The sequence below is a fragment of the Dermacentor silvarum genome, chromosome 7, assembly GCF_013339745.2.
Source record: "Dermacentor silvarum isolate Dsil-2018 chromosome 7, BIME_Dsil_1.4, whole genome shotgun sequence".
Lineage (NCBI taxonomy): Eukaryota > Metazoa > Arthropoda > Arachnida > Ixodida > Ixodidae > Dermacentor > Dermacentor silvarum.
This window is the reverse complement of record NC_051160.1, coordinates 11,387,126-11,406,858: the sequence shown is the minus strand read 5'-3', so window position 1 is coordinate 11,406,858 and position 19,733 is coordinate 11,387,126. Positions and strand designations below refer to the sequence as shown.

Below are 19,733 nucleotides of genomic sequence, written 5' to 3'. Positions count from 1 at the left end.
ATTTCTGTCTCGTGCCATAATAATTCAGTGGAAAGCATGCGGGCTCTGCGATAGATTCCATTACACATGCCACTCTTTAAGTTATTTCGGATGGTGTCGGCTTTAAAAACATTTCGCCTGCATGGGTCGCATAGTTGGACCATCCTTGATGAGGTTTGCAACGATGAAAAAGAAAAGAAAGAAGGAAAAGAAAGAAACGCAATAAAGACAGTAACGCAAAATAAAGCGTGCGAATAATGTTATGCAGTGAGGTAAGCATCGATGAGTGAGAATTGAGGCGGCTCAGGAGAGACTGGACGAGATAGGTCATGATTAAGAGAGAAGATGGGCGCCCTGAAGGTAAACATAGCAAGCTTGTGCCAACAGTGCTACCTCTGACATGTAGAGGTAGCGCTTGCACGGAGAATGTTGCAGGTCTTCAGGGGTGTTGTACACTCGGAGAGCACATTGGTGAGTCCGTCAGTTAAATCTTGCACTTGGAGAAGTTCGTGTAGGCCATATGTTGAGTCTGATGCGGTGAAGGCATGTTTGGTCTTCCCTTTTGAGGCCTCACGGTATGTAGGAGTCACAAGGTGGATCGATTTTATACAGTGGTCCGCAACGATGGCTTGTATCTCTCCAGAGGGATTGCTATAAGCGACAACGTAAAATGGATGCTAATATTATGTGGTATGGAGTGGAGGCTTTGTCGTCGTTGTTGTAAGTACATTGTAACGACAAGGGATATTGTAAGGATTAGGCGTTCGCAGTGAAGAGTGCTGCCGACTCGCCTGTAATGTACTGCTCGACTATTGTCGCGTGAGCCATTGGATAACGCATCATTACGATTAGGCGTTAATAAAGCTCTGAAAGCTATTACCTTCTTTGCTTAAAGTGACAGTGTATCTCTGTATTAGCATTTGGTAGTTCCTTGTGTGCTTCTTAAATTTTGCAACGATTCTATTGAATTAGTCGACATGTGTTTCAACCCCAGAAAGAGCAGAATTGGTCGTTGTTGTTTTTTTTTTTTTTGCTGTTTTTATTCTATACTGACTGTTTAGACATGTTTGAGATATGTGCTTTGTTGCTGGAACGTTCTTTTTCATCGTCCCATGATATCATCCTTTGATCATTGGAGAATTTTTCGTTTGTGCAAAAGCTGGGACTTATTCGAATTTCATCCAAATAAATCACTGAGTCACTGTTTCCACCTTGCAGAATGTGCCGTGAACGGCCTTCACGGTTTCTTAGTGGACAGAGTTGGCTGCAGCTTAAGTATTTTGTCGTATGTTTCATGGAGCGCTCCTGACTTATATGATTAACCGATCCGTATGCTTCACATTTATTTTGCTTCCTGTATTTTTGTTAGCATCTTCGTATTGCAGCCGTGCTTTACAGTTAGAAAGTACGTTTATGTGCAAGTGGAGATTCGGCATACATTTGTTAACCATGCAGGCTTTCTTTCATTTCGTTAACATTACGAGAGCGTTGTCAAATTGGCCTGTGTCGTATAGCACGATTAGCACTTAGCTGGCTTACTCGAAGAGGTGGACTTTACTTATGCAAGAAACCGAAATGCATGATAGGCTAATGCACAAATTTCATTAGTCAACTATTTTTTATTTAATTAAGTACGGCCACATATTGAAATTTATGAATTGAAGATTGTGAGTTCTCAAGAGTGACGTCCACTTGAAACGAATCTTTAAACTATAGCACCAGTTTTAAGTGTGTCGCCGTCAGACTTGCCGTAAGATTTCCCGGTTTTCTTACTTTTTATGCATGCAAGAACCTGTTTAATGCATGCAAGCTGCAAAATAACTGAAACACCAGTGTATGACATCGAAAAATGCTTAACGCATATCTCGAAACTGGTGTCATCCTGAGAAGTCATTCCAAGTGGGGTACGTCTTGAGATCTCACCAGCTACAGTTAGTAAATTGCGATATGTGCCACAAAGTAATTAATTCAGGGACCAATTAACAAGATTTTGGGCAATTAGTCGATTATGCATTTAAATTTCTTGTGCAAGAAAGATGTCCGCATCGTAGAGTAGTCCGGCTCAAAAAGAGTAGCAGCATTCTGCTACAGGCCACTGGTGATCCTCTTTTCAATTCTGTTAAATCCAGAAAAAATACACACTATACAACAACTTGTGCGGCCCTCTTCACACGTGATGAGCGTTGACTGTTCCAAAATAACTATACGTGCGTCCAGTGATCAAGATTTGCTACAGGCCACGGGTGATCTCTTTTTAAATTCTGTTAACTCCAGAAAAAAATACACACTATACAAACAGACTTGTGCGGCCTCTTCACACGTGATGATGCGTTGACTGTTCCAAAATAACTAGACCGTGCTTCCAGTGCTCATGGTAACACTATTTGTGCACTTATGGCTTATTACGAGCAGAAAACAGCGCTAGAGGATAGGACGAAGAGAAGGGCACAGATCACAGCGCTGTGGTCTGTGTCCTTACCTTCGCCGTGTCGTTTAGCGCTGTTTGCTGCTCGTAATCATGTACCAACCGGCCCAAATGCGTACGCTTATGACTTATACTCGTGTGTGTAGTGCTCATTATTATTTTCCTCCTGCTTTATCATTTTTAACACTTTCCCGAGTATAGTGAACTAGAAGTTATGGGATATCCCGCTCCGAGAAGGTCTACCTTCCTGCTTTGCTTCATTCAATAAAAAAAAAATGTTTATTAGCAGGAGTGTGCCAATACTGAAAATTACGAATACGAATCGAATAGTTTGTATTTGATTCGTATTCGATTCGAGAATTCGAGTCGTATATTCGCTTTTCTTTTTCGAGTATGCAAGGGATAACACTTATTGGGGTCTTCTATAGGAGATTGAGCGATGAAGGTGAGGACTGTTTCGAATGATTCGGCTGCACGCTGGAAAAGAAACGTCCACCCTTAAAATGAATAAGGGTTTAAATCGGTCGATAACTCACATCCTTACACCCAAAAGGGTGCAAAAGTGTGAATTATAGACCGATTTACACCCTTATTTAAGAGCGCAACGCTTCCTGAGCGAACGCACGAAGCCGCCTAATAATTGTTAGTCTTTCATTAAGGCGCCTCACTTTCAGGCAGCGTATACATGCAAATTTGTCTCAATTTAGGCAAAGCAATTTATTATATGAAAATTCGCCCTATGTTTCCAACCCTTAAAACAATGTGATGTGCTATGGTACTGCACTTCCCTCCTTGAACGACATTAAAACTCTACGCGTGTCTGGGTGACGTACACAGTTCCCTATTGTTTTAATTACTGCCATTGTCATGGTGCACCGGATAACTACAAGTGCTTGTTTCACTTTTACAAGCCCCTCGGTTGACCCGACTTCCATTTGCGAATGGCATTGCTTGCATTTAAATATTCCTGTAAATGAGCCCGAATAAATAATTCCAATAAGCCTTCGTTTTCCACCGAGAGGACATTGCGTCGATCTTTGTATTTCACTGCCTTTAGAAATAACATACTCCATTCAATACTCGGCGGCCGCCTTTCTCTAATGTTCGTATTCGATTCAGTCTCGAAAAAGGTCACCGTTTCGAGCACCCTTATGTAATTCTGTACAGAAAAATGTATTCGGGGTCGCTCGAGCTCAGCTACGAAAGCGCTGCACCGAACTGTAATGAAAGAGGGTGCGCGCGGACACGGTGCATGGCGCTAGAACTTCCCGCTTCAGAACGCACCAGCACGAACTTTCTGGGAAATTAATGAGTCCCTTGGATGGTACAGAAGGATTCGAAGCTTGACGCTCCATCAGTTCCGCAGTTTGAATTGAAGCTTAGTGAGATCCTAGTTTAAAACTGCGACGACATTCTCGATAACATGTGTACAGATTAATGAGCCATGCTCTTTATCTAGCTAATCACGGCGCAATTAGCAAAACCGTGTCTGGCCCTTGCTGTTAGTGCTTTCGCTTTTCCTTTCAGAGTGTTTGCTTTGCCAAGGCCAGAAGGATGCATAATTGAGCGATTTCTTTTTTCGCTAAACAGCCGAGAACACACCGGATTGATTAGAGAACGCATGGTTATTACGCACGTTCGCGTGTTTACAGGTTTAACGGCATGATTGGGCCCCGTTCGTCCACGAGAAGTTTACTTGGCTCATCAAACGGGAACAGCGGGTGTCTTTAACTCAGTGACCTAAATTATCGGGCCACTGCAGACCAAGAGGACAAGCCTGTTTTTTTTTTTTTTTTTTTTTTTTTTTTTTTTTTTTTGAGGGTCCAATTCCAAACTGTGACCCTATAATTTTCTTTTATAAACAATATGTATCAAGTTTCATTCAAACCTGTTCGGTGGTTTCCTGATAAGAGAATGCCAGGAAGTAAATCTTATCTAAATACACGTGAACGCTGAAATCATTTTGCGCGGCATCCACTACGGAATTAGACGAGATTTGATTTTAAAAAATGAGTTGAAATGCACCTTCTGTAGTTTGATTTAGGCCATTAATTTCTTTACAGGAAGTACTGAAAATATAAAAAAAAATAAAAGAAAGAAAGGTAAGATAAAAAGAGAGAGGTAGTGAAACAACAACAAAAAGCTCAAGCATCAAGCAATAAAACAACAAGGTCGCAATTCTGTAAGCTGCACCTCTACTGACATATACAGCGCGGATAAAATTTATGTGTTATGTAGACCGCTCTGACATACACCACTGATTTGCGAGTACAACTTGCAACACACCCGTAAATGTTGTAAAGACTTCCCGTGAGATGTAGGCTCACGTATCGCATTTGTCCACTTCGCATACTTTAACCTGCTTAAGTCTAAGTTAACATGCTTAAGTTTTGGCGTAGAGTTAAGAAATTGCAAACCTTGTGCCTCAATTCTTTTTTTAAAACTCACCAACTTTCACCATTTCTCTTCGTAAAAACTGTGGGGTCGGAAATAAAAACTCTGCTTCGCACAGTCAGTAGAATTTAGCTTTCGCTCTTACATGCATCATACTCGCAGCATATATTAAGAATATTGCTTTATTAATATTCTAATTCATATTTATTTTGTCCATGCTATAAGTATTTTGTTATACATTGTAGCGAAGTGACGCAGCTGTTAACATTCAGACGCATCAGCTCATCTGGGAGACGACGATGATGGGGGATGCGCTCCGGCAGAGGCAGATGCATATCAATTGGCAGGTACGACGACGACGAGAGGAATCATTTGAATAACTGGGTTTATTAATTTGGCATTTGCTTTAAGTTTACACTCTACACGTTTACATACAAAATGATGTCATACCGCTCGTCGGCGCCCTGCACTGCCTGGCCTGGTCTCCCGTGGTGAAGTGGCGCCGTGGGCTGTTGTCTCCTTGCTCTCTCTCACCCCACCAAAACGCGACTCTTTAAACACGCAGTTGCACAAAGAGTCGCAAACCAGCCAATCGCAAAGGGGGCTCACGTCATTGTAAAAAATGGCACCAAGATTTTCGTGACGGACATGGCATTGGTCAAAACAATGGCACAATCCACAACACGCAAGGGGATAGGTTCACTGAAAGGCACGTGTCTTTTCACTCTCCCTCACGTTAGACATCGAGTATTGACCCCGATGTCCTCCGGCACCGGAGGGAAGACTCAGCTCGCAAGGGCATAGCCATGCGTTACTCGCATCGCTCCCTGTTGTTTACGCGCAAGCCCGCGGGCTAAACATCTCTTTCAAGAAGCTGGCATGCAAGCTGCGAGAATGTGCCCACGGAGCCACGGCTTTGAAGCATAAGGGTTACTGACCGAGCGTTGACCCGCCAGTGCTAAGAACCCCGTGCAGTGGTGGGTGGCGATCGCACACAAAAGCACCCATCGGTCGAAACCGGCTAAGTGGTCGTCAATGTATTTCCGTTTTCTCCAGGCATTGTCAACAGGTACGCGCGGATGCCAAACAGTGACACTGAAACAGGGTGGTCGCTTGTCGCGTCGCCCAATCTCCGTGACTGCCCCTCCATGTCCGGCGGCGAGGCATACAAACAAACCGCAGTAGCGGCCGAGAACGTCAACGTGACATCTGGGAAGCCCGGGGCCGCTTAGAGGTAGCGGCGGCTTCAAACACACACACCCCTTCCTCTTATCTTCATGCCCGTCTCCCCAAACGCTTCCCATTCGGCTCGAACCGTCTTCCCTATATTGTTCCAAGCCGGCGCGCGCATCCGGCGGCTGTTCTACGGCTCTGCTAAGCCGCATTTATTTCCCTGCGTGGGTGTCCCCCGCGTCCCCTCTTCGCGGAGCGGACCTGCGTCCTTCGTTGTCGGTAATTGGCCGATACAGCAGCGTGACAAATCGTCCCGCGCCCTGCAGCAGTCGCACAAACTGGATCCCACGACGACAGCAACAGCAACTCCGTATACCTTTACTGACTGAGACTGTGGCATAAATTTCTTCGCGACAATATATTCTGTTCATGATCTCATTTAGTATTTTCTTTTTTCATTTGTGCGCCGAATTAGAAGGGTTGTTGTACGCTGTTTTTGGGGTGCAAAAATAAGCAATTCGATTCAATACAATACAGCATTCAAATCTGTTCAGCGGTTCCTTAAAGAGAGCGTTTCTGCGCTTGAATTGTATTTGAAAAAGGAAATTGGAATTGGTCCCGAAGTTTCCTTTCAACATCTATTTGAATATTCAGCTGTAGTTGATTCTCAGCTAAAATATTCTCTTTTATGCACCCAGTGAGCCGATACATCAAATCTAACTGAAGGTAAATCGAATAACTTGGTTCAAGAAATGTATCCATGGAGGTTCCACTTTTCAAGTGTTTATCTAAGTTATCTGCCTACAGTGTCGTCCCTCTTGCGAATGTGGCGCATAGCGAAACCTCGAGAGAGAGAAAGGATAAAATAAACAAGCTCGAAACACGTGACTTTCTTCTTGTCGTATTCGTGTCTCGCGTGCGCTTTCGAGACATTCCGTCTCCCCGGAAACGGGAAACAAGCTTCAAGTCTGTTATATCGCGTCAACAAAGTTCTTACGAGAATTACGTAAGCTCGGGGGCTATCTTTCTTTCGACGCAGACTGGACACCTACGTATCGTCCAATCTCACTCCACACGTATTTGACCGAACTCTCCAATCAAGATGGAACGTTTCTTCCTTCGTCTTTTGCATTCTTTCTTGAACGACGGTTACGGGATACGCCGTAAGGGCCAACCAAGCGTCGGCTGTTGCCTGCTCCACGACTCGTGGCTGCCCAGTTTCATAGTACGCGTCCTCAAGATGAAGTCGTACAAACGACGACCGCTTCCTGCATAACTGCTCGGCCATCGTTACACACCGACGCTGCGGGGCACCATCTTCGACATCGAAAACTAACGCGCGCGCACGCGCGCACGTGCTACGCAACAGCCGTCAGCGCAAAAAAAAAAAAAGTTTACCGCTGAGCGTGTGTATTTATAAACACCGGCAGTTCCCTCGCTCGGCTGGCGTACCGGCAGGCTGTACAGACTACCTATAGCGCCGGCACGCCGGCTTCGGCCAAGCGAACGAAAGCGAACGGCTCTGAGAGAGAGTGCGCGAGCCAGGGGTAACGACGGTTGAGCGAGCCACATGCACACACACACACGCACACACACATGCCGAGCGGTCGCTGCCGGACGCAAAACGGCGAGATGTGGCGGGTCAGCGTCGGTGTAAGCGGCAACGAGACCTCCTCGCCCCACTCCACTTTCAGACCAGACCCACCCCCCTCCCGAAAAAAGATCCTTTTCCTGCTTCCTGGCGGCGTTCCGGGTTTGCGTCCTGCCCTCCTCCTGGCTTCAGTCTCCGACTTCCTCCTCTCCTACGTCTTTTCTGATTCCTCGCAGCAGCCTGTTCGCTATCCCGTCATTCGTTTCTCTCGGTGCTGGGTCGACTTACGAACTCCGTTACTTTGTGTTTTTTGTTTCTTCCGCTCGTGTTTCCTCCTACTTCAGTGCGGGGGCTCGTGGTAACCCGTCGGATCGACGCCACGCCTAGGATCCTTACCTTAAAGAGACTCCCTTCCAGCGCCCCCCTTTCCCCCGTCGAGTTCTTTCGGGGTTCCGGCAGTGTAGTGCGGACGTGCCGTGGATGTGGGCACGACTCGAGCATCGCTCAAAGTGTGTACGGGGACCAAAGAAGAACGTTTCCTTACATCTGAGTGCAGCCAGGTGACCGATTGAACGTTCGACCGGAAGGCGTGGGAGATCGAAGGCTACATTGAAAGCCTTCGCCGTACATCTGGCCGAAGTCAGCACAGAAGTCAACACCGGAGACCACACCGGTGTTCACGACTAAGTCGACACTGAAGTCCACATCGAGGTTCACCCCGAAGTTCACATCGAAGTCAACGCCGAAGCCACATCTTCACCGAACATCGCAGCAAACGCAGCTCCGGAGTCAGCAGTGAAATCCACACTGTGGCCACGCCAACGTGTCATCGACTATACTCTCGAGAAATCGACTGAACTAGGATTCGGCCCTGGCATATCGTGTCTTCAACCGAGCACCTAGATTTCTAAAGCAGCCTTAAGTGTCTTCTCAAGCTGACTTGAGGCGAAGACAGTGTCGGACGTTCAACCGGAAGTTACAGGACTCCAAATCGGAACTTTCAGAAGCTGACGCCGTGTATGATCGTTGCAGACAGTTCCTTGTTCCCTGTTCCGGTTCCCAAATCCTTCACTAGAAGCAAAAAGCGCTAACGGATCGCGGAAGTTCGAATATCTGCGCGACGGTTCTGAAGGCCGTGACCCGCGAGACGCCTGAAGTGACGTTGACGTGGTGGGGAAAAGAGGTTTTTAGCAAGAGACTCTCCTGCTCATCGGTTTTTGTTCGAACATCGCCACCCGAATGCTCGATATTTCTGACTCTTCGCTGCTTTGGACTCGCCTCGAAAGTTCGAGAAGTTGACGCTCGCCGGCAAAGTCCAAGTGGGATATGAGACCGTGTAGTACCAGACGTCGTTTTCTTCCGCTGCGGTTAACGTTACTTTCGCTATTCATTCGCTCCGCCTGCGATTGTCGTTGCATTCAAGGCAGCTCTTACGCATAGGTAATTGTCTTCTTTACGTTCCACTCCTGTTCGTAGAACGCTGACTCCGAAGCACCGAGTCCTTCTGAGCCCGCAAAGACAGCCACCTATCCGCAACAAACACATATCTTGCTCGAACATACCTTCTTTGTAACACGAGCACGAGAAGTACGCAGTCATGGATCTCTTCGCCCAGAGGATCAGCGATCCCTCGCAGTTGGATTACTGCCCCGCGGAAGACTTCGTCCGTGAGGTAGGTGACGTGTTTCGTCTTTCTAACTTTTTAAAGTATCATATATTTGTAGAGAAGGAGAAGGAATCGGGGAGTTCTGAAAGCCAGTTTGATAAATATCGTATAGGTGACGGGCAATATCCTGTATTGTCCAGACTGCAGGGACTGTGCTTCTGCTAGCAAAAGCTGTATAAGTCAAATAGCAAATACTTTGAGGCAAGTCGTAGTAAGGAGCCTTGTGTCAGCAGCGTATGATTGTGGTCGCACTCTTGAAAAAGAGGGAGCCTTGGCAGGGTCCTATGTGAGAGGGTAAATGTTCATCCCGTGGAATGTTGCAATTAACCCTCAATCTTCCGGAGTTCTTGTACTCCGCGTGGTCGCAAACGGAGTGAACGAACTCCGTTTGTTGAGCGCTGCGATTGCTCTAGGAAATGGAGTTAACAGTGTGCAAAGTAGGTGCTCTCGATAACGGAGTCCACGATTCATCGTGTAAGCGTTTGAATCGAAACGCAAGACCAGCTCCTGTTATCGGTCACTTACCTTTTGCGCGTAGTAAGAAAAAAAAAAGCCATTTAATCTCGTGGAACCTGATTACGATTGGGAAGTTGTAAAATAGCAGTTCGACCATACTAAGTAATTGATCATGAAGCAGCGTTAAGTTGTATTGAAGGACGACATTAAGTTTGCAAACAAATCTGGGGTTGGAGAAGATAGCGAAAGCGAACGGATAACAGTAGGCACTCACTGCGCATAAATCGGTGGAGTTTAATGTCAAGAACCTTCCTCCCAAAACTTCCACGTCAGTCTTCATACACATTAACCAAAAGTATCGCGCTACCAGTATTAATAACCTCAGGATTGACTTTGACCATCAGAGAAACGTCTCAACATGTACCTATAATCAAAGTACTCGAGCACTAACAGCACATTTCGCATCAACCCACATCGTAACACGACCACCGCAACGGGGATCGAACCCGGGACCTGACTTGCTCAACAGCGGCATGCAGCAGTGCGCCGTAGCCAGCTATGCCACACATCGGCGGTGTAGCGGTATTACGCAACATTCACTGCAGCAGTCGCTTCGAGACGGTTACGAAAGAGTTACGTTTATCGCCGCATCGCGTGCGACTAGATAAATCTCTAGGTCACGTAACCACTTGTTTTCTATTTACTTTTTCCCGATACAATCACTTCCCTATAAACAGACGCGGTTATTTCATCTCGCTTCCGAACTTTCCCTTAATGCTGACCGCGCCTTCGATGCTTTCTCGGTCTAATCTCTCCATCTCCGCCGGGTTCGGCCGTTCGAAGGCTCCTCTATCGCTTTTTGTTTTTCCTCCTAACGTAACACCTAAGCGACGTGCTTGGCCCGTTAAAAAACAGCTCGCATCCAAGACCCCAGATTCGACCGTCTGAGTCAGCACATGGGCACGCGTACCAGCTGCGACGCTGGGCTCACAGCCCATACAGAATTATTATACGCACGGCCGAATGCGGAAACACGCGAGCACGGGGTTGAAATGGAAACGACGTACTACATATTCCGCTTAAGCGCTTACGTGTGTACAGTATGTAGGTCACGAAACCGCGCAAGTCGTCTTCCTTGTTGCGAGCGAATGATTCCTTTCGCGGGCGCTGGCCGGCAACGTGAATCTTTCCGAAAATGGTTTGCCGAGACTAGAATTTCGTTCTGTGCCGCTATCGGACTCTGAATTAGGTGCGGTAATTTTGTGAGAAAATAAATGGTCGGTTACACTTACTCGTATATCGCGAATAATCGCAAATTTATGTAAAGGGGCCCGGGATGGGGAAAAGGCACATGTAGCCCCGACAGGGTATAAATTCAAACTGTTGTTGTTGCGGCCTTAGAACATGATTCATGTCCACGAGGAGGATGGGTCACACTGATGGTGATGACATCTAGACTACTGAGTTTGAGTTTGAGCCGAGTTTGACTTGAGTTTCACCGCAATCAGATTACATTTCTCTGACACACAGAACAACACATTTGTCCTTGTCCATGACAAGGAGGACAAATGAAAGGAACAAATAATCAGAAAAGGAGACATTGGGCGACATAAATACAAGGTAAGTTTGTGTGATAGGAGCATATTTCAAACACGCACGCACGCGCACACGCGCACACACAACACACCAATGAAATAGATTGGGATTGGAACTTCTGGCCTTCCGGTCGTTCCAAGCACGTACGAGAGCTGTTAATAGACCTGCGGCTGGCACTGAACTGAGAGAATTTTGTCGTTACTGTATTTTGTTTTAAAAGTAGAAAAAAAATGGGAAGACAAGCCTTTTTAGAGTCGGAGATACCAATGCAGTCGAACCCGGATATATCGAACTAACCAGTTGTGTATGTGGAACAGCTGTTAAATCCTCTTGAAAATTTCTGTATATATAAAGCTCTTATTTTATATATCGAATTACCTATATATCAAGCTTTTTTATGAACTCCTTCAGATTCCATATATCCGGGTTATCCAGTTATAGCATTTTTGGGCGAGAATAATGAAAGGGATGAGAAATTGATTGATCAATCAATCAGTCAATTCACTGATCAAGAGAAAGCAAGGAAAGAAACGAACACACGAACGCAAGTCGCGATCACAAAGGCAAAAAAGAGAGCAACGCAGGCTCTTGACTGATTTTACTTGGAAAATCATCAGCTGCGCGTAGCACGTAGTCTCTGACGGACATAAATTGTATATTTGACAGCGCGATTGACGCGTTGCTCTACGAGCTATGCCCCACCCCCTCTTTCTTTCTTTAAATTTCGACATCCTTCGTGCAAAAATCCGCATTTCGTCACCTTGTACTCTTCCGAGTTTCTGCGTTAGCGAAGCCATTACAACGCGTACCTAATTGGTTTGTCTTTTTCATTATACTTCTTCTGCCTTTCTGCCATAGGTTTTTAATTTTGTCATTTCAGAAACCGTAACAGCACGCGTGTAAAATATTTGCCGTTTTAATAAGCTTGCCTATACGGTCTTGCCTTGCTTCCTGCTTGCTTTTTCCCCTTGCATTCGCCAGTAGTGACGAAAGGTAACGGAATGTTTCGTAGATTTACCGAGTTTGGCCACGATAATTAAGTAACAAAATATACGGGATTTTCATTTTTGAGCAAGAACACGCGTAAGCGCAATGTTCACTATCGCCGCGCAGTCACATCCTTAATGATCTTCCAACGTTCTACACAATGGTTTTTTTTTTTTTTTTTAGAGATGAAAGCTACAACAATTTATTTTTCCATCTTGCGTCATCCCTTTCACAAGCACACATGCACGGATATTGGAGGAATTTCTTTCTAACTTTCTTTCTTTGTTTCCTTCCTTGCCGGCCATGGTTGTTCAGTAGATATGGCCTTGTACAGCTGAACACGAGGTATAAGGGTTTTGACTCCCGGCTGCGGAGGCGAGATCCTGATGGTACACCATAATTTGGGTGCTCGTTATTGAAATCACAGATGCTCAAAAGTGAACCGGACTCCTCCATGTGTTATACAGCGTCCCTCAAAAACCATACTATGCTTTTGCGGGACTTTAAGCTGCACGATTTAATTGAATGAATGAATCATTTATTGACAGGATCGCTGATTAGTCTACGTACGAAAAGAGTTGGTAGGAGCATAAAGAGCATAAATAAATAATAATGACGCAAAATAATAGTGAATAACCGTGGGAGTTATAAAGTACAAAAAAAAAAGAAATTGCGGGAGGGGATAAATTCTTGACTTTTTTTTTTTTTTTTTTTTGCCGATCGCTTATAAAGAAACAAATGTAGCGAGTCCGTCGCCCAAGCGGGAACGTTACGACTCCGCTATTAGAAAGTGAACCGCCCAAACAGCGTAGCAATAAGACGAAGTAACCACAAAGAAAGAAGCGTGACAACGTATTACGTCGACAAGCTTCTGCGCACGGCGCTATACAAAGGACCTTCCACGACGCCGAATTACTTCGTTACGCTACGCAACGACGACCTCTCATTTTCGTGCGCCAAGCTTTCCTTGCCAGATTCACGCCATTTCCTCACTTTCGTTTCCAGTGCTCTCGCTCGTCTTCCTCGCACCTTTCTATGGTTTCTGCTTTTCAAGCCGGCGTCTGAGCAAAGGAAACATTGCACGGTGCGGTGACGCATTATAAGACGTAACAAGTGGCTTCCTCGAAGCCACCCGCACTGCGGAGTTAATGCGCCCCGCTCTGATAATCCGTCGACCACCCGCGTGAGTCGTCGCGGCCGAAGTGGCGTGGTTGTTGTTTACCGCCTCAGCTGCTGTTTGTTGCTCGCTGATGAGCATTGTATATGCGCATGCTGATTATGTTTCCGGCTTCGCGAACAGTGGGGATGATGGCACGTTGAAAAGCCCTGCCACGTTTGCAAGGGAGACGCGTGTGGGCGTAGCGAGGTAAAAAAAAAAAATGAAAGCAAACACACACACACACACACACACACACACACACACACACACACACACACACACACACACACACACACACACACACACACACACACACACACACACACACACACACACACACACACACACACACACACACGCGCGCGCGCGCGCGCACGAAGCCGTAGTTCGAAACATTGTACCAATTCTGACCACCTGGTGGGCATCGACATATCCAGCGCAATATAGTATAACAGTTATAGTTATTAACTGCATACGTTGGTTGTGCAATTTACGCTATTTACGTAATTTGCCTCACGGCGGTTCTTAAATTATGGGGTTTTACGTGCCAAAACCATGATCTGATTATGAGGCACATGATAACGGCGGTTCATGATAGCGACAAGCAGACGCACAGCCAACGCATGCGTCGCTGCCCCGTCGCCTTTTAAGCGGCAGCACACCCGACTAATTGCTATGATCGTTTGTACGCGGAACGTTCGGGAGCACTGCAATCACGGCGCGCAATTAAGCGGGCTTGTTACGTGTGTGTGTGTGTGTGTGTGTGTGTGTGTGTGTGTGTGTGTGTGTGTGTGTGTGTGTGTGTGTGTGTGTGTGTGTGTGTGTGTGTGTGTGTGTGTGTGTGTGTGTGTGTGTGTGTGTGTGTGTGTGTGTGTGTGTGTGTGTGTGTGTGTGTGTGTGTGTGTGTGTGTGTGTGTGTGTGTGTGTGTGTGTGTGTGTGTGTGTGTGTGTGTGTGTGTGTGTGTGTGTGTGTGTGTGTGTGTGTGTGTGTGTGTGTGTTTTGTATTTCGCGGGCATCTGCAATTAGCGGGGAAAAAGAAATAGTTGACAGATAGAAAGTTAGAAGCTATTTAATCGGACGTTTTGCGAATCAACAACTTTCCGATTAGAATTTTTTGTCCAACTTCGTTGCTTCAGAACTTGCTTAAATAATGTTGACTAATTATGCAATTAAGCAGAAAACAAAAAATAGTGTGACATGCAATAGTCGTCAGCAACATGCATTTGGTCGCGTCGTCTTATAGTGCATCGGAATATTTTTGAACTCGGGCTAAAGTTAGCTGGGACACCGTGTATATAGCTTTAGTGTCCTTTAATTCCTCGCACCCTAACGTTGACAGAGATAGATCAGGTACCAAACCAGGCATACTTTCTTTCATTTTTTTTTCTTACCCGTATTCGGGTGCCGTTGTAAGACTCAGCTGAGTCACCCGGAAAAGTGTCGCGATACAGAGTGGCACGTCGACAGCGATGGACGACTTTGTCCCGCAGCGTCAACGACCGAGCACGAATCAATCGGGGGAGCTCACGTGGGTAGCTTCGTTCGTACTATCTCTCACCCTCGCGATGGCTGTTTGTGACAGTCGAGCGAGAGCGACACGACGAACGGCAAAGTCGTTTCATCTCTAACTGCCCACTCTGGAATCGAGTCGTTCTGTTACTCGGTAATGCGGATTGAGGAAGTGGCACCGGCGACGTTCCAATTTGTCTCGTGGGCGCGGCGTTCCGCAAGAAGGACCCTATAGTAGAGCACTGCACGGGCTCGGGCCGGGTAGAGGAGTTTTTTCACGGGCTCGGGCCGGGCTCGGGCACGGCGTGTGCTTTTTGACCCGAGCCCGGGCTCGGGTTTTTTTGACGCGGGCCCGGGCCGGGCTCGGGCTTTCTGCGAGTTATTCTCGGGCTTCTCAACTCTGAAAAACATGTATTTGTCGATCTCGGGCCGGGTTCGGGCCGGTTTCGAGTCGGGCTCGGGCCGGGCTCGGGCTTAAGGTAAAGGGGTGGCGGGCCGGACCGGGCGGGTACCGTAGATTATTTCCGGGCCTGGGCCGGGCCCGGGTCTTGCCATAAAAGTTTTGATCGGGCTCGGGCGGGCCACCCAATGTAAAAACGGGCCCGTGCAGTGCTCTACCCTATAGTGTACTGCTGCTATAGATGGCTCGCTCATGCGTTCACTGAGGCATATTGGAAGGACGAGAATACGCGTGACGTGCGAGTGTGGCATGGCATCGCTCCCCAGCAGTTTCCCAAGCTTAGCATATGGCCCCGAACGTATGTTTTGGAAGCTGGATTAGGCCGTTTTCACAAATGCGGGACAGCCTAGAAATGCATCAAACAATTATAACCGTTTTCATCTATAGCTCTATTTGTTTATTAATATCTCTGTCGTATAGTGCATGTTTCGCACGTCACCGCGTACTTCCAAGTGACATAATTGCTGCAGAAATCAGACACACAGAGGGTAAAAGAAACACACCCACACGACGAACATCCACACGATGACGATTATGTCACTTAGAAAGAACCAACTATAGCCGAGAGCAAGTTCTAATCCGCATACTTTCACATAGACTAGTGTACCTTTCGTACTCAAGACCCCAAAGACAAGCAAGCGATAGTGGAAAATATGAAAACGTGAAGAATCATTGCACAACGCGATGGTGTAAGTTGAAACATTCATGCGTGGTGAAGAGAGCAAGGCGTACGTATTTGCAGTTAACATTTAGCTATGCAGTCGTGGACAAGTTAACGTCTGGACCTTTTTAAACCTGATTAACAGCACGTACTTGTGCTTATTCTGTGCAGAGTTGGACAAAATAAGTTGTGGGCCCGTTTCAACTGGCGGATATTGAACGATACTAAATTGAATATCTGCGCATATTAGAACTTGCCATTTGCCGTGCCGTACAAATTAAAATATCGGCCCTTTCCCAAACACGAATCTCTTGGACGTTAATACCAATAACTCGGACCGCTGCACATACATTTACTTATTCCGCCCAGTGCTGGAGAAGCAACGATTTCGATTTTCTCCAGTACTGAACATCCGCCCGTTTCGAACCACCATCTCTGTATAGTAAACTGCGTCGCAGACCTTCTGAGAGCCGCAGAGAGTTGCAGGGAGCTCCACACAGATAGCTGTTCCCTAAAGAGTCCCTGTTCCCTAAAGATTCCCTGTCCGGGGGTACCACTCTGAACATTGCCGAATTCCGCCATTTTGTCAAATTCACCAGTCTTGTCAGATCTGATTGGCGCAGAGGGCGGATACGGCATCTCTGATTTGCTCAAAATGTGGCCACTACTGTATACGACAATATGGCGGAATTTGACGATGGCCAGAATGGCACGCCGGCTCGCTGGTTCCGGCGTAAAACGGCGTACATATCCACAAGCGAAGTCATGCCGCGACTTTGTAAACTTTCAAACTCCCGACAGGGGAACAAGTGGCAGCAGATCACTCGTTTATCTCAAAAGAGAACTATAGATCCCGCTCGGGCTTGTACGCTCAACGTTATCGGCTGCTCCACGCTGGGATTGAGGAATGAAAGATGGATGGAAGATGATGGTAAGAAGGAATAACGATCAGAGTATGTAGGTAATGAAACACGGTGGCACTTTGAATGCCTCAGGTTCGGTCCGGCATCTTACGAAAAATTGCTAAATGCCCCGTCATCGTGCCGCGTGATACTGCACATATACGCCACCTGCCCCTCTCTCTCTCACTGCCAAACCGCAGTAGACTTTCCACGAGGCGTTCATCTCGTGTCATTCTTCGGGCTCCACAACATTTAGGAACTTGCCAAAACTACACCTGATACAAAATAAATAAATCAGAACACTTGTTTAACTTACGTGCGATGCCCACACGAGTGAGTTGTATCGACAGGCTGAAAGTTTACCTGTCCATAACCTCTACACTTCAAAATTATCTGTAGCGATCAGGCGCGAAGGGAAAGAAAATCGTCATTTTTCTGCTTGACATTTCTCATCTACAGAAAAACACTACGTCGCTAAATACACTATACAAAGAAATGTTGAAAGTGGTAACAGCGACCCCAAAATGTCCCAAAGATAAATTGTCCTACGTAATGTCTACACTACTTAGTAAGTATGTGAAAGCTGGCATAGATCTTCCACAGTGTACACTGATCGAGTTGCGAAAATTGCATATGTTAAGTTATTAAATTACATTGGCTCTCTGCCCACCCTTTTATTTGTGCTTGTATTTTGTCTTCTTATGAGACTTAAGATATCTACTGCATCTCTTTAACATATTTGCTGTATGTTCTATGCTATTGCAATTGCCGCTGCCGACTGTTTTGTACAAAGGTAGCTGTGGGCCTTCGTCGAGCTGCCTCTACGAAGAGCAGCTTTTACCTACGGCTTTCTTGATCAGAGTGATGATGAAATAAATATTATTATTGTCATTATACCGTCAATACGTACTGCGCTTCATCGGAGAAGTAAATTATTGGTGCATTGAAGGAGCTAGGCTTTTTAGAGCACTTTGTGTAGCCAGCGGCCGAATTTTTAAATGCTGTGGCGCCATCTGGTAGACCGAAATCAAAGCCCTTTTGCGACTCGGTGGCTTTCTTTCTCAGGCCTAACAGAGTGAAAACAAAACATCTGATCTCAATGATAACGGCTAAATATATCGCTAATGCTAATGACGTCTGCCTGAGATTACACTGAGCAAGTGCACGTTCGGTTCCAAGAGGGCGGACAGTCCGGTTTTTCGCGATCGCGCTCCAAGGCTTAATATTCTGTTAAAAATTAAATTCTGGGGTTTTAGCTGCCAAAACCCTGTCTGATTATGAAGCACGGCGTAGTAGGGGACTCCGGACTCATTTTTGGCCACCTGGAGTTCCTTAACGTTCACCCAATGCACGTTACACGGGCGTTTTTATTGCGATAGCAATTATATGGACACTACAAAGCTGATTTCTGCCGTCGCCGTGAGGTTTCGCATGACGTCAATGGCGATAAAATCGTTGCCGCGCGCCGAACGCTGTATGTGCGAGTGAAATGGCGCGAGGGACGCGCGCTTTCGCGGGGAGTGAACGCCCGGCGAGCAAACGCGTGTTCTGCGCCGTGCTCCCTGAAGGTCTGAATAATTAAGCGTCTCTTTCCTCCTTTACAATCACCATATATGTTTGCATTTTCGCCCGATCGAGATGCGGCCGCCGCGGCCGGGATTTGGTCCCGTGACCTCGTGCAACGTCAAAGCCACTTAGCAACCATTGAAGGTACAGTCAGCATTCTGTCGTCGCACCATGCTCATATTTAAATCAGCTGGCGAATTGCAGTCTGGCTCACGGCTTGAGATTCCTACAGTTTCCTTCTTTTCGGGATATTAGCTTAAAAAACGTGCGAAGCTGGTAAAATTATATTTCGAACGGTTTTGGCTAACGCTGAAAAAACGCCTGCAGAAACTTAACAAAATTGTTTGATCATCTATGACGGCTTCTAGGGAAGAGTTGGATTTAGAAATAATCACCCCGGAACACTTCAAAATAACTCGTTGACATAAACATTTGGCGACGAAACTGTCAAGAAACGTTCAGCTTCGAACATTCGTGTGTACTCGCTGTCACACGTAAATCGGCGCATTGATTTAAGAGTGAGCCCATTCATTTATTCTTGATACGTGGGTGATATAGTGGGCGTAAAAGTTCGTGTGTTAGTTGTTATATCGTCATGCAAACTAGTTATTGCAAACGCTTTTCTTCCATCAAGCTGCATTATTTCATAAGAAATATCGCATCAGTGGAGGAAAGTGTGTTAGTGCCCCAAGAATCGCAGAAGAGTACGGTTAGTTAGCTTGAACTCTCTCCGTAGCATCCTTATGACTACAAAGAGTGATTTTAACGATAACGGACACCCTAACGTTCTTATCGGAACACCCCTCTTACAGCGCACACATAAACACCCTGCACGCACTGTGCTTAAAGCGTGTAGCAACGGGTGCAGATTAAAAAAAAAAAAAGTCTTCCATTTAGCACCACCATTAACGCCCATGGGCGTTAATCTGCTTACTGCGTGTACTGCATGGAACTATACGGGAGGACAGACCCGAAATGCGCCTTGCACGGCCGTCCTCAATCTGTCACACGCTTGGCGTGCTTTAAAGAGGAACTGACAGAGACGGTGAAGAACGACGACAGCGCGACAGTGTCCGGGGAGAGAAACATAAAAAGTAGAAGAACTAAGAAACCTAAAAAAATGACGTGGACTCAAGTTCTCCGTCGTCTGTCTTCAAAGTTTGTCTCGACAACACTCACTCTCTCCCTCTCTCTTTTCTATATCAGCT

General features: G+C 46.3%; 2 protein-coding genes across 2 annotated transcripts in view; one reads left to right on the top strand and one right to left on the bottom strand.

The window, feature by feature from the left end:
* LOC119457557 (retinol dehydrogenase 13) overlaps nucleotides 1–19,733 on the bottom strand; it is a 143,153-nt gene that overhangs the window by 118,945 nt on the left and 4,475 nt on the right. The gene's annotated exons all lie outside the window — the stretch shown is intronic.
* Nucleotides 7,821–19,733, top strand: part of LOC119457558 (retinol dehydrogenase 11) — a 31,010-nt gene continuing 19,097 nt past the window's right edge. The window contains exon 1 of the mRNA XM_037719165.2: nucleotides 7,821–9,234. Coding sequence (XP_037575093.1) covers nucleotides 9,160–9,234 — 75 coding nt within the window. The 5' untranslated portion in view covers nucleotides 7,821–9,159. The remainder of the gene's footprint in view (nucleotides 9,235–19,733) is intronic.